At 38.9% G+C, this 13,058-nt stretch overlaps 1 protein-coding gene across 2 annotated transcripts in view; it reads right to left on the reverse strand.

Moving 5' to 3' along the window:
* The window catches only part of fam81b (family with sequence similarity 81 member B), a 31,740-nt gene extending 21,619 nt beyond the window's left edge, over positions 1 to 10,121 (reverse strand). Inside the window, exons 1-4 of one of the 2 annotated variants that reach the window (XM_008103060.3) lie at positions 9,974 to 10,121; positions 7,450 to 7,619; positions 6,211 to 6,273; positions 19 to 277 (exon numbers count right to left, since the gene is read on the reverse strand). In XM_008103060.3, coding sequence (XP_008101267.1) covers positions 19 to 277; positions 6,211 to 6,254 — 303 coding nt within the window. In that variant the 5' untranslated portion in view covers positions 6,255 to 6,273; positions 7,450 to 7,619; positions 9,974 to 10,121. Of the gene's footprint in view, positions 1 to 18; positions 278 to 6,210; positions 6,274 to 7,449; positions 7,732 to 9,973 lie in introns of both variants that reach the window. The other variant, XM_008103061.3, reaches the window with a different exon arrangement.
* Positions 10,122 to 13,058: the final 2,937 nt, after the last annotated feature.

Raw genomic sequence — 13,058 nt, forward strand, 5'->3', positions numbered from 1 at the left:
ACACAACTGAAACAGTACCTCTATATCATGGCTCAGCTTTTTCACTATGCTTGTGATAGTCTGTATGTGGTTCTCCAGTAGTTGGCGTGCTGCTGACTCTCCCTGATGAAAGTCTTTATTTCCCTGAAGGTAAGAAACAATGCCATCCTTGATTCGGAAGGCCTGATCCAGAAGAACGGTGGTGGTCCTCTCCTGGTTGGACAGCCGGTCTTCGAGGGAATGCACTCTGCTTCCAGAAACATTTGGAATTGCAGGCAGGAAAGGCTGACTGGGAATCCTGTCCAAGAAGGAATCGCTTAAGTTGAAAGGATAAGACCTAAATACGAACTATTTACTACCATGACCAGAGACAGGAACAAACTGTGTAAAATCAATTAAATTATATTTTAAGTTAGAAATTGATTAATTTATCTATTAAGTTGGAAATGGGAGTGCAATCAGGATGCAATTCCTCACTGTATGTTGGTCGGGTTGCCACCATGATATACATCATCTCAAGTTTGTCTCTTTCTATTTTCATGCTTAAGATTGTACTAAGACAGCAAAAAACCTTTTGCCACACAAATAGACTGACAACCTCATCAGACGGGCTACTTGGCCTGTCCTCCACTGCTTGTTCTCCCTTTTCAGGATGGAGCCCATTACACAACGCACATGTACTTCCAGTTGGACTCTGTCCAGAGCCTTCCCGTGTTGCCTTACCAGCAATGAGGGGAAGCCAGGCAGCGATGCTTCCCCCATGGGATGAGGGGAAAGGCAAATCAGGAGGGGTGTGGAACAATGGCTTCTCCGTGCCCCCCGCCAGGAACCCATGGATTTGCCACAATGGGTCTTTGTGATGAGGTCCTTTGAGATATCAGACAGAATCTTATTCTAAGGCTAAAATAGTTAGCAACAAATTTGTCACCTATTTGGAATACTTGGAATCATATAGTTCCTTCTAACCAGAATGAAAAGAATTGTCAAATCTAAATCAAAATGGGTTGCTGTGAGTTTTCCGGGCTGTATGGCCATATTCCAGAAGCATTCTCTTCTGGCGTTTCACCGACATCTATGGCAGGCATCCTCAGAGGTTGTGAGGTATATTGGAAACAAGGCTAGTGAGGTTTATATATCTGTGGAAAGTCCAGGGTGGGAGAAAGAACTCTTGTCTGCTGGAAGAAAGGGTGAATGTTGCAATTAATCACCTTGATTAGCATTTCATGGCCTTGGAATTTCAAGGTCTTGCTGGTTCCTGCCTAGGGAAATCCTTTTTGAGAGGTGTTAGTTGCTCCTGATTGTTTCAGATCTGGAATTTCCCTGTTTTCAGAGTGTTGTTCTTTATTTAATATTCTGATTTTAGAGTTTTTAAATACCGGTAGCCAGATTTTGTTCATTTTCATGGTTTCCTCCTTTCTGTTGAAATTGTCCACAAGCTTGTGGGAGCTGATGAAGGAACACAACCTAGAAACTATCTACAGTCCATTAAGAAAATCCAACAAATGTTACATTCAGCAAAGGACAAGAGAGATCCTCTCACCTCCGCAGGAGTCTACTGTATACCATGCAGCTGTGGACAAGTCTACATAGGGACCACCAAACGCCTGCCATAGATGTGGGCAAAATGTCAGGAGAGAATGCTTCTGAAATGTGGCCATATAGAAAACTCACAGCAACCCAGTGATTCTGGCCTTAAAAGCCTTCAACAACACATAAATCAAATGTATGTTTCCACAATTTGTGCTTCACTCTGGAAATTTATTTATTTTGTCAATTCAAATCTTAATTGATGGAACAATCTGAAAAGCAGTTCATAACTGAAATGCATGATGGATATAGATCCTTTGCCTGATGTAGCTATATTTGACAAAAATGCTGAATAGTTGTTGCTGTGTATCCAGTGCACCTTGGGAAAGCTGAGGACAGTGTATTAAAAAGTAACTCAGAAACATTTCAAATTGCTGTTTGCCCAGATGCAAATGGAGACTATTCACCAGCCTGTATTTTTCTCATAAACTAAGCACCAGCTCTGGTCAAGAGCAACCTTTGATTTGAATATATTAAAATGAAACATTGTATTATGAAAAAAACAATACCTGTGTTTGTGTGGGAGTAGTGATAAATATTGGTCCCAATTCAGGATGTGTTATAGTTGTTTTTTTTTCCATATGATAATGGTACCTAAGTAACTTTTTTAATTGAAAGTCCTGTCTACTTTAGAATTCATATTTTATCCCAGAGTCAACATGAGGACTAAATATAGCATAAATTTTAGCCTAAGCCGGCATCTGGTCCTTCAGATAAAGTATATGGTCTACTGGGAAACCAATTTAGAACACCGCTGTTGTAATGGATAATGAAAGGTACATATCTTGCAGTGAAAGGCCATCCCTGATGCATTTCCAAACAGTGTTGCAAAGAGACTGCAAGTAGGAAAACGATTTGATGGCCAGAAGGAACCAAGTGCTAAAACGCTGCAGGTGATGAGCACTCTATTTGACAAACAGTTGTTGTTAGCTGTATCATACTCTCTTGCTCATGAAAGAACATAATTCAATCACAGTATAGTATGAACCAAGGGCCATAGGGTCGTGATAGTCTGCATGCGATCAATACACTAAAAGGTTGGAATCATGCAGCCATCCAGTTGTTGAATTGTGACCCCTTGGCATCTTTAGGTAGCATAGCAAATGATGAGGAATGTTGGGCATTGCAGTGCAACTATGCCTCAGGTGCTATATCATTCCCATCCTTGATGTAAATGTTACTGAATTAGACATAGTCTGATACAGTGTAAGATAGCTTTTTGTGTCTTCATTTTTCTCTCTTATATATGATTTATATTTAATAAGGATACACTGTGAATCGTCTGAAAAGGGAACACAAATTTTAAAATTAATAACCATACTATAAAAAATGTTCAGAGCAGACAACATGGATATTCCATAGGGTTTGAAAAAAGTTTTCAAAAGTTACTGAGGTTTTGTCTTTAGATCTTATCCTGTTGTTTCAAATTTCACTTAGCAACTATAATCTGAGTAGCCATGCACTAAGTTTTTTTAAAATGTAACCCATGAATAAACTATCCATATGGATCCTTAGTTGTCTGAATTTGCTTTGATAACTTCCCTTTTCTCGTAAACGCAGAATCACAATGATATTCTACTAAAAGAGCTATCATGAGGAAAGTCTCCTGTTAGAAAGACTATTCTGTTTAAGTAAGACAAGAAAGCTAGCACCTTAAAATTGCCCAACCACTATTGTCACCTTGGCAGCAGTCGAAGCAGGCAGCCAACCAATCGGGTCAATCGTCCTCACTAAATGACGTATGTTGCATTTCTACTTTAAATATAATTATTATTTCTAGATTGGCACATATACATATCATTTAGCATATTCTGTTTTTCACCACTTCTTGGGTGGCAACTTTCCTCTTTTTTGACAATGTCAGGGTAGCCAGAAAACCAGCCAAATGCACAAAAGGTCAACTCTGGCCATGCTGCTAGGCAGTTTGGAACAAATCCTGAAGATGTTGAGCAAGGATGCCTATGAGAAAGCGGGATGTGCACCTTAGTGCAAAAAACAGCAAAGACAAACAATACAATAAAGGCGGGGGCCTTTAATTAAACTATGCAATATATTAGATTGTTTTAAACAACAAGCTGCCTGAAAATTGGAATGCAAATCCTTTTGAAAATGACTTCAACTAACTAAAGAGATATTTTTAGAATGATCATTTCAGCAAGCAGCATCAAATGTTTAATCTCCAAGGGAGCATAAATCACATTGGCTTGATAGTTTATTAGCAAAATATGATGAGGCATCCATAATATATATGTCTGGATCTGTAACTGAAACAATGAATGCTAATAATCCTAATAAATTGTACCCTTCTGTAAACATGCCATCACCATCTGTCTGTCTATGAGGATAGCTTCAGACTGAAAGAACTGTGCCAAATCATATAAATTATTCAGGGGCCCTGATCCTAACATTACATTGAATGAACAAGCTCTTAATATGGTTGGAGACTGTGTGCCTCATATAATTTCATCCCAGTATATCCCAATTGCAGCTGGATTGCCATAAAACAAATTATTTATGATGCCTATTCAGTTATGTCTGTTTGAGACAACAAACAGAACTATTAAAATGAGTTGGACCTAGATATATGCCATGTTTACATCATTCCCCAAATCCTGGGGACAGAGAAACATGATTTCATGAGCTCTGAAATCCTGTCAAAATAGATAGGTAGGTAGGTAGATAGATAGATAGATAGATAGATAGAAGTATAGGTAAAGGTAAAAGTTTTCTCTTGACATTAAGTCTAGTTGTGTCCGAGTCTTGGGTTAGTGCTCATCTCCATTTCTAAGCTGAAGACCCGGCATTGTCCGTAGACGCCTCCAAGGTCATGTGGCCAGCATGACTGCATGGAGCGTCATCACCTTCCCACTGGAGCGGTAACTATTGATCTACTCATATTGGCATGTTTTCAAACTGCTAGGTTGGCAGAAGCTGGGGCTAATAACAGAAGCTCACCCCTCTCCCCGGATTCAAACCACCAACCTTTCAGTCAGCAAGTTCAACAGCTCAGCGGTTTAGCCCGCTACGCCACTGGGGACTCCTAGATATAGATATAGATATATCTTTTCCAGTGCTGCAGGAAGTAAATGCAAATGAATGCCTTCAACATCTGGAAAGGTGAGCTATCTCTTCAAATAGGGGCACTATCAGATTCTCTTATCAGACACGCATTCTGACTGCCTAATGCTTTATTGCTTTCAAAACTAATAACTTATTTTTATTGTCTACTTGTAAAAATCTCTATAAGGTTAGCCATATGAGTCAGCTGCCACCAAAAACAGAGTGTTGTAGCACCCTAAAGATCAACTATTTTATTATGGCATCTGCATTCACAAAAGCTGCAGACAAAAGCTGTAAATCTGATGCTCTACACATTGTCACAAGATACTCGTCTATTTGCTTGATTGTACTAATTACTCTCCCTTGGGAGAAGTGTGAGGGCATCCGTCAAAATGAATCCAAAAAGTGGACGATAAATCATTTATGCTTGTTGGCTTTATAAAATCTCTGTCCAGGGAAAATGCAAATGATAACCTGCTGTAATGACCTTGCAGCCTGAAAAGCAATCTTGAACGATTTTTTAAAGTCCTCACCTTTATTTAGCTCAGTTCTCTCTCCTCCTTGTATTCACTGCTGCCTATCTGAAACCATGTTATAATTAATGTCTTCCTGTAGCATACTGCTTCTAGGATGGCCTTAAGAGCTGGGCAAAGGGTTTTCTTTATGCTAGAAATTTTAAATTTTAACCAGGCATGTTTAAGTACTGAAACTTATTTCTACTAGAATATGTTATACTGACAAGAAATACAGAGAGATGCTACCGCATATTTTGTACTGATGTGAGCTCTGAAGAGGAAAAAACCATTAGTCTAAAATGGGACATAAAAAGATGAACTGGTTGAAATATTACTTTCTGAAAAAGCAAACATTTATTGCAACACAAATATAAGACCATCGAAGACTTGCATGTTAAGTCAAAGTTGATGGAAACACTGATAGAAATGTATTTTTTGGAAAACAGTCAAATCGGAAAAAAGAGACCAAATGCAGAATCCCTTTCCCAAGCCATTTTTGAGGTGAAATGAATGAGGTCCCTGTAAAAATGGAGGTTGTTGTGCATATATTTCAGGCAAAGCCTTAATGTTGGGTAGGTCAAGTGGTCATTTCAGGAAGTAGAATTTAGGTGACATGGGAAGAAAAATAAATTAAGTTTCTTACTTACTACCAAAGATGGTAAAATGTACTTGTGGAATTTCCTTCCCAATGTGGCAAAACAACTTGCTAAGCATAGGATACCATGCACATTGTTCACTGTGGTGGGAAGAGTGAGTTTGGCCAGTACACCTCAGGCAGAAAAATACCTTGGAACAACATGAAGTTGTTTATAAGAAGTGAATTATAGTTTTGGATGCATGGTCTGGCAAGAACTAAGCATCAGATGGCATGGCAGATGGAACTTTCTTTATGCTGCTTATGGATCATGTGCCCTAAAGAGACGGCAAATGGTTATTTGAGTTTAAATAAATAGTCCACACTCCTGGCAATGCATTCTGTGTAATGGTGGCCATGATGACAAAGTGAGCCTTTTTTGCCAAATTAATTTTAACTCCTGATAACTGTAAAGCTAACGTATATCTGACTTACTTGTCAAGTTGTTTATTAACCAGCTCTGTATTCTCTGCTGACATCTTTTTTTGTGAGAATTACCTGCAGTAAAGGCCAAAAAATATTATTCATCAAAGGTTTTTGGGTTTTTTTTTGTGTTTTTTTTTAAAAAGAGAGAACTGATTGCAGAAAACTTAATATTATCAAGAATGGTTTTCTGAAAAATCAAAATACATAATCTGCTCTCCAAATCAAACAACACTTATTTTATTTATGTAGGATACACTGGAAGATGTGGGTATAAGATGAATTCATATAATCAGGTCTTAGGTAAAAGGGGGGGGGGGGGCTGAATATGTGTCTTAATGTATTTTCCAAATTTATAATTCCTTTGGCTTTTGGAGTTATAGCACACTAAGGCTAAACTTTCATTAATTTTAAAGGAAACTAAAGCCTTTGTTATAACATGAATGCTCAATTGAAACTCCTTGATCATCCATATTTCTATGTGACATCTGCTCATATGGTGATAGGAAATTAATTACCAACTAAATCACAAGCCTTAAATAATACATTTTCTGCACAAGGGGCATTCTACTATGTTAAAGGTTAGACATTTCAAACTTTCTTCTAGGGCTTTTTTTGGACTTTGCCTCCCATAAGCCATAGACAACTTGGTCAATCATCATGGCTTTTAAGAGATGAAATCCAAAATATCTGGAGTACCAACAAGGACCACTGTTCTTGAACTGTCTTCTCCAGTCTGGTGTGCTGTAGATCAGCCTTTAATTCCTATCCTAGCTGGGGATGATGAGGTCAGTACTCAGGTAAGATTTGTACTCCCCAAACTGGATAGCATCATGTTGGGCAAAGCTATTTAGACATCATCTAATGTTTTGGTTGATTTATATACTGCCATCTATGTAGACTGGTGCTCTACATAAACGCTTTTTGAACCATTACTATTCTTGATGCCGTATGAACAACAACAAAAGTATGGTGGGGGGGGAAAAACATAATTTCATAATCAACAACCCTTTTACACATTGTTTATAGGTATTATATAGAGAAACCTATGAAAAGATTTAAAATGTGTTTTTCAACTGTGAAATGTTTTGGCCTACAGTTCCCATCAGCCCTGATCAATGGAGGCAGTGGTTAGAAACTATGGGAATTGCAGGGGCCCAGCTGCCCATCCCTGATTTAAAATCCAACCAATATCATGCAAATGAAAAACTGAATTAAGAGTCAGAAAGTAGTTGAATGAGTTTGTCTTACCTCAAGCCAAGAGGATGTAGTTTTGGCCTTGCATCAGTATAGGCACAGTTTTGTACTTAAGTGCTCAGGCTGTTATCAGAGTTTGAAAGATGCTCAGAACTTGCATCATGGTTTCCAAGGTAATGCCGTGAGGTCACCATTCCATCTCGATGGTTCTTGAAAGAACATGACTTAGAAAAACACAATGTTATGGTGATCTTTAACTTACACGATGGCTGGAGAATCAAATCTGATCTTTTGGTAATACTGTTAGATATTTGGCAAACCTGGCCCCATGTTTATCTATATAAGAGAAGAAACTGCAATGAGGCTGGATGCTGGTTCTCTCATGAGCCCAACTGTATTTACAAAAGATAGTTTAAACCCCTACAAACATTATCCTTTGGATTGTCCCAAAATGTAGCTACTTTAACCAGGCAACACTACTCCTCCCCCCCCCAAATACATTTATACTCCTTAATGAGAAGTTCATTAAAGGCAAATATTTTCCTATCCTTATAACATCTGAAATATGTTAAAGAGAATTAATGTTTAATTGTTAACATTTGGAAGAACACTTAATTTTCTTTTCAAGGCAGCAGTCTTGCCCTGAAATCTCCCTCTTAAGTCTGAGGAGGCCCCATCTACACTGCCATATAATGCAGTTTCAGAATACAGGTGATCACATGGCAGTGTAGACTCATGAAATACAGTTCCATACAGTTCAATCTGCATTATATGACTCTATTCGCTGATCATTATAATGCAGTTCAAACTGCGATATATGGCAGTGTAAATGGGGCCCGAGTCTAATAGGAAAGGGTTTAGGCACCTATTGCTGGGAACCATACATACGAGAACAGCAAATGGGATGAGATTGGCATATTCCTAGCACATAGCCTATATTTTTAAACACCTGGCATGTATTTGATACTTATACGAATGATGCAAAATGTAGTTATAGTAACATTTAGTCTATAGTGAGACAGCCAAAGCGTACTTGGGACCAAGTCTACATATAATTTTAACAAATTTTAATGAGATTTCCAAATCCAGCATAGGAAAAATTGTTTGAAAATTTCGGTTTTTTAGGGCTAGAGCAGTGGTTCCCAACCTTTTTTTTTTTAAACCAGGGCCCACTTGACCAGGGACCACTTTGACCAGCAGCGACCATTCTCCAACATTAGTACCAAAAGGGTTACAGATTAGTTTTTGGTCAACTTTAGATTTGGTTTGGCTATTTGAGGTGCTGATTCAGAAAACTGCATTGGATAGACCACATCAGCTCTAGTTTCTGATACAGAACATATGCCCTCCAGTCAGGCCCGTAGCCAGGATTTTGATTTGGGTGGTGTTGGGATTTTGCTTGGGGGGGGGCTGAGTCTGGGTGGGAGAGGATCTACCCTAGCAAACCTTTTATATCGTTGTCCCAATACCCCCATGCATATGGGATATATTGAGCATGGTGATCAGATCATGATATGAATAAACATAACAGTTTAAATAATAAATGTAAGGCCTTCGCGCGGACCACTCTGAGAGTTTGGGGGGGGAGTGTGAAGCCCCTCAAGCCCCCTCCCCCCCACATGCCTGCATCCAGTAGTTGCCATCTGCTTGGCCACAGAAAACCATATAAATAAGGTAGAGCGGATGGTCAGCTCTGCAGAAAGGAGTGGAAATAAAATAAATAAATAAAGAGGAAGGAGATTCATGGACCGGATTTTCATTCTTGTGGCCACTGCTGGGCTGTGATCCACAGGTTGAGAACCACTGGGCTGGAGAAACTGAATAAAATTAGATAAATTGTCCTATTTTTGCTATAGTTTCATGAACCACAAAAATAAAACAAGCAGAACAGAAACACAGTCATGTAATATAACTTATAATTTTATGGCAGTGTTTCACAAAAGAAATATACAACACAGTTTTTCTTTCCAACCACTATTATTCAAATCCTTTTCTGCACGTGAGTGCATCTTATCCTTGAGAATCACAAATGCAGCAATAAAGTATATTTGGCATATTTGCTTTGTGTTAGAAGTAAACTAAAAAACTTTAACATAGCTCCCTTACTATTCTCCATCCCTTAACAACCCAACTCCAAATTTGGAACACCCCCTCATTTCTGTTGTCTTTCAGCTGCAGTTGTTTATTGTTTTACTTTTGCTTCATGCCTTGTCTAAAATGTCAATAATAATAATAATAATAATAATAATAATAATAATAATAATAATAATAATATCATTTCTATCCTGCCTTTTCCCATGGATGGGATTCAAAACGGCGTACAAAAGTTTAAAAAACATAAATACATAAACAGTTTGTTTGTTTATTTATTATTTCCAGCATTTATACCCCTCCCTTCTCACCGGAGGGAAAAATACATAATCAACTAAAACATCATACATCAATTTAAAAAAATCTATTTGAACACCCCATATACAATAATTAATAATCTACAACAAATACCATTTTAAAAATTCCCCTAACCTCAGGCCACTGAGGTTATTTGTAAAAATAAGTTATGCAGCTCCTAAGCCAGTACCTGATTATAATCTTCTTGGACTTTGTTTAAAGTGCAAAATCAAAAGAGAAAAGTTCTGCAAGATTATGTTTTCCCCTCCATCTGTCATGAATTGTAGCAGCTCTGTTTCACAAGACTTAACTTTCTGTCACCAAGATACGGTACTTTTGTTGACTTCTGTCTCCAGGCAACTTCAGCGCCTCTTTTCAGACACAGAAGTCTCCAGGAAGGCTCAGAGTTGCATATTACACACTGAAGTGTTGGTCTTTTATCTAAATATACTGTAATTTGTTTTTAATTCTGTGTCCTTAAAAATTATTCACCTGTTCAGAACATAATATTGTGTCTATAATCCAAAGTTATAATTATTATTTCAACTTCTGTTACAACAGTTGTCTAAAGGGTTGGGTTTGCTGTGATCCCTCTCTGTATATAAAGCTCACCTAAGCAGAACCTTCATCTAAAAGAGGCAGCTTAACCTTTGCAGCAGACACCTTTAAGAATGGTTAGGATTCCATCATTTCCTCCATTTGGGGTCAGAAACAAAATAAGTTTTATATAACAAAATAACCAGTATTAGCTCACAGTGAAATGGTGAATCTGTTGCAGGTTTTGATTTATGGAACCAAGTCCCAAAATATTTTCAACATCTTGGACAGCTCCTTTAAAATTCAGGTTTAAAGGAGTCACCATCTCTCTAAATGGAAGCCACTAGCTGCCATAGCCGATTACTTAGGACAATAATAGTTAATTTGCTATAGATTTCTCTAGGAAATTGTAATAATAAATTGATGAGGTTTTGGAAAAAGTCTGGTTCACACTACATATCCTTTCTATTGTTTTAAATTAGTGTAACGTATTTATTTTGCTTTCACTTGTATGTCACCCTGAGATCTTGTGATATATGGCAGGAGTAGTGGACTGAGGATTGTACTGAAACTCTGGAGAATGAATCCTCACTTGGCTATGAAAACTCACTGGGTGATCTTGGGCAGGTCACACACTCTTTGCATCAGAAAACCCCATGATAGATTCACTTTAGGATTTCCATAATCAGAAATGACGTATAGTTACGTAATAATAACAATAAATGTTTAACCAGTCAATTAACCCTGATGTTTTCATATATAAACTATAATCTTTTATGGTAAAAGCAGAAAATGTACATTCGTGGAAAAATAAGATAGAAATACAACCCCTCCCCAAAAACCTTATAATAGTACTACTATTTTCCATTGCAGGATTGCTGAATATTTGTTGTAATTCATTTATATACTGCTTTCCCCCCAGTAATGATATTCAAGGCACTTGCAATTTATTAAAACAATACAGAGGAAAAACTATACTAACATTTTAAGAAAAAGTACAAACATAAATATTATTTTAAAAACAAATAAACAATTCATAAAGTTAAAAACAGTACAATTAATGAAGAGGCTAGATACAGCCAACAGAATAGCAAAGCCTATCATTAAACCCCATTCCAGACAATTTCTAAAAGCCTGATAGCATGTTTTAGTTGTGGATGGAAAACTGCAAGGAGGGAATCATCCCAACCCCTATAGCAGGCATGGGCAACTAAGGCCCAGGGGTGCTTACCTCAGGCCTTCCTTATTTTCCCTGTCCTCTTGCAGAAGGACACGTTGGCCTGCCAAAAAGATGGGGGAGGAAGGCACATAGCAGCTGAGACCCCTCTGGAGCACTCTCAGCCACTGTGTGTCTTGCCCTCCTCCTAGGCATAAGGATGGCGCAAGCCGCCCCATCTTTATGCCAAGAGGATGGCTCGAGGAAGGTACACGGCGGCCGAGAGCCCTCCAGAGCACTCTCCGTCACTCCCTGTCTCACCCTCCTCCTGGCATAATGCAAGAGGACAGGGTGAGGAACAGGGGAGGAGAATGGGGAGGATTGTGGCAGTTGCCACGTGTCCAGCCTTCCTCCCAGCATAAGAATGGGGTGAGCAGCCCGGTCCTTATCCTGGGAGGACAACCTGAGGATGACCTGGGCTGCCCTGCCCCCTCCTGCCCCAGTCTCCCGGGCCTGGGCCCTCCCCACCCAACGTGTGCCTGGGCCCCCTCCCGGCCCAGCCCTCCCGGCTGGTGCCACAGTGCAACCCCAAGGCAAAAAAGTTTGCCCATGTCTGCTCTATAGGAAGGCAGTTCCAGGTTTTGTGAGCAGCTACTAAGAAGGTCTCCTCCCTTGTTCCCTCCAAACAAGCTTGATAAATTGGTGGGACACAGAAAAAGACCTCTTTTAAAGATCTTGGGGCCCTAATAGTCTCATATAGTGAGATAGGGTGCTTCGTGTAGCTTGGACCTTAGCTATATGGGCTTTGTACATCATCACCAGCACTTGAAGTTTCGCCAGAAATGGACTGTCAGCTAGGGAGGTTGTTGCAACAAGGGAGTTGCTCCCTGTAGCCAGCTCTAGTTAACTATCTGTGTAAAGCTCTTTGACCCAACTGAGATTTCAGAGCACTTTTCAAAAATAGCTCCATGGAGAACTCAACAACAGTAATCCACATGGATCTAGGCTCGCCAGAGTGAAGATGGCCTCTGTACCTTTAATGGTAGAAAATGGGGAATTTCAGCAGATTTTGGTAACATGATAAGTAACATCTGAAATCCCGTTTTACACAGCCATTATGCATAGGAGCTCATTCCAGTTATCAGATCAAATTTTTCCAGAAACGGGCACAGCTGGTGCACCCATTTTAACTGGGCAAATGCACTCCTGGTCACTACTAAAACTGAGGCTGCCTGTTAACTTCTTGAAATTTTAATTCAACAAGAATAGCTTTCATTTCTTGAGAAACAAAGTCAAGGGTCGAATAAGTCCAGGGCCTGGAGTTTGAATCCCTGTGTATCAGTGCTAAATTTGGTTACTGCCTCGTCTATCTCAAAGGTTTTTTATCTTTGACAGATATATGACAGACAGTGCGACATTGTCTGTTCTATGCTGTGAATAACTGTACCTATTTGATTTGAATGGTGTACTTGTGAGAGCACTTTGTTTCTGTCTGTTTTTCAAAAATGTCTTGGCATTCAGAACAGAAAGAGGTTGAGTTTTTTTAAAAAACTTCATGTGTGAAAAATCAAAACTGACAATT

The sequence above is a fragment of the Anolis carolinensis genome, chromosome 2, assembly GCF_035594765.1.
Source record: "Anolis carolinensis isolate JA03-04 chromosome 2, rAnoCar3.1.pri, whole genome shotgun sequence".
NCBI lineage: Eukaryota > Metazoa > Chordata > Lepidosauria > Squamata > Dactyloidae > Anolis > Anolis carolinensis.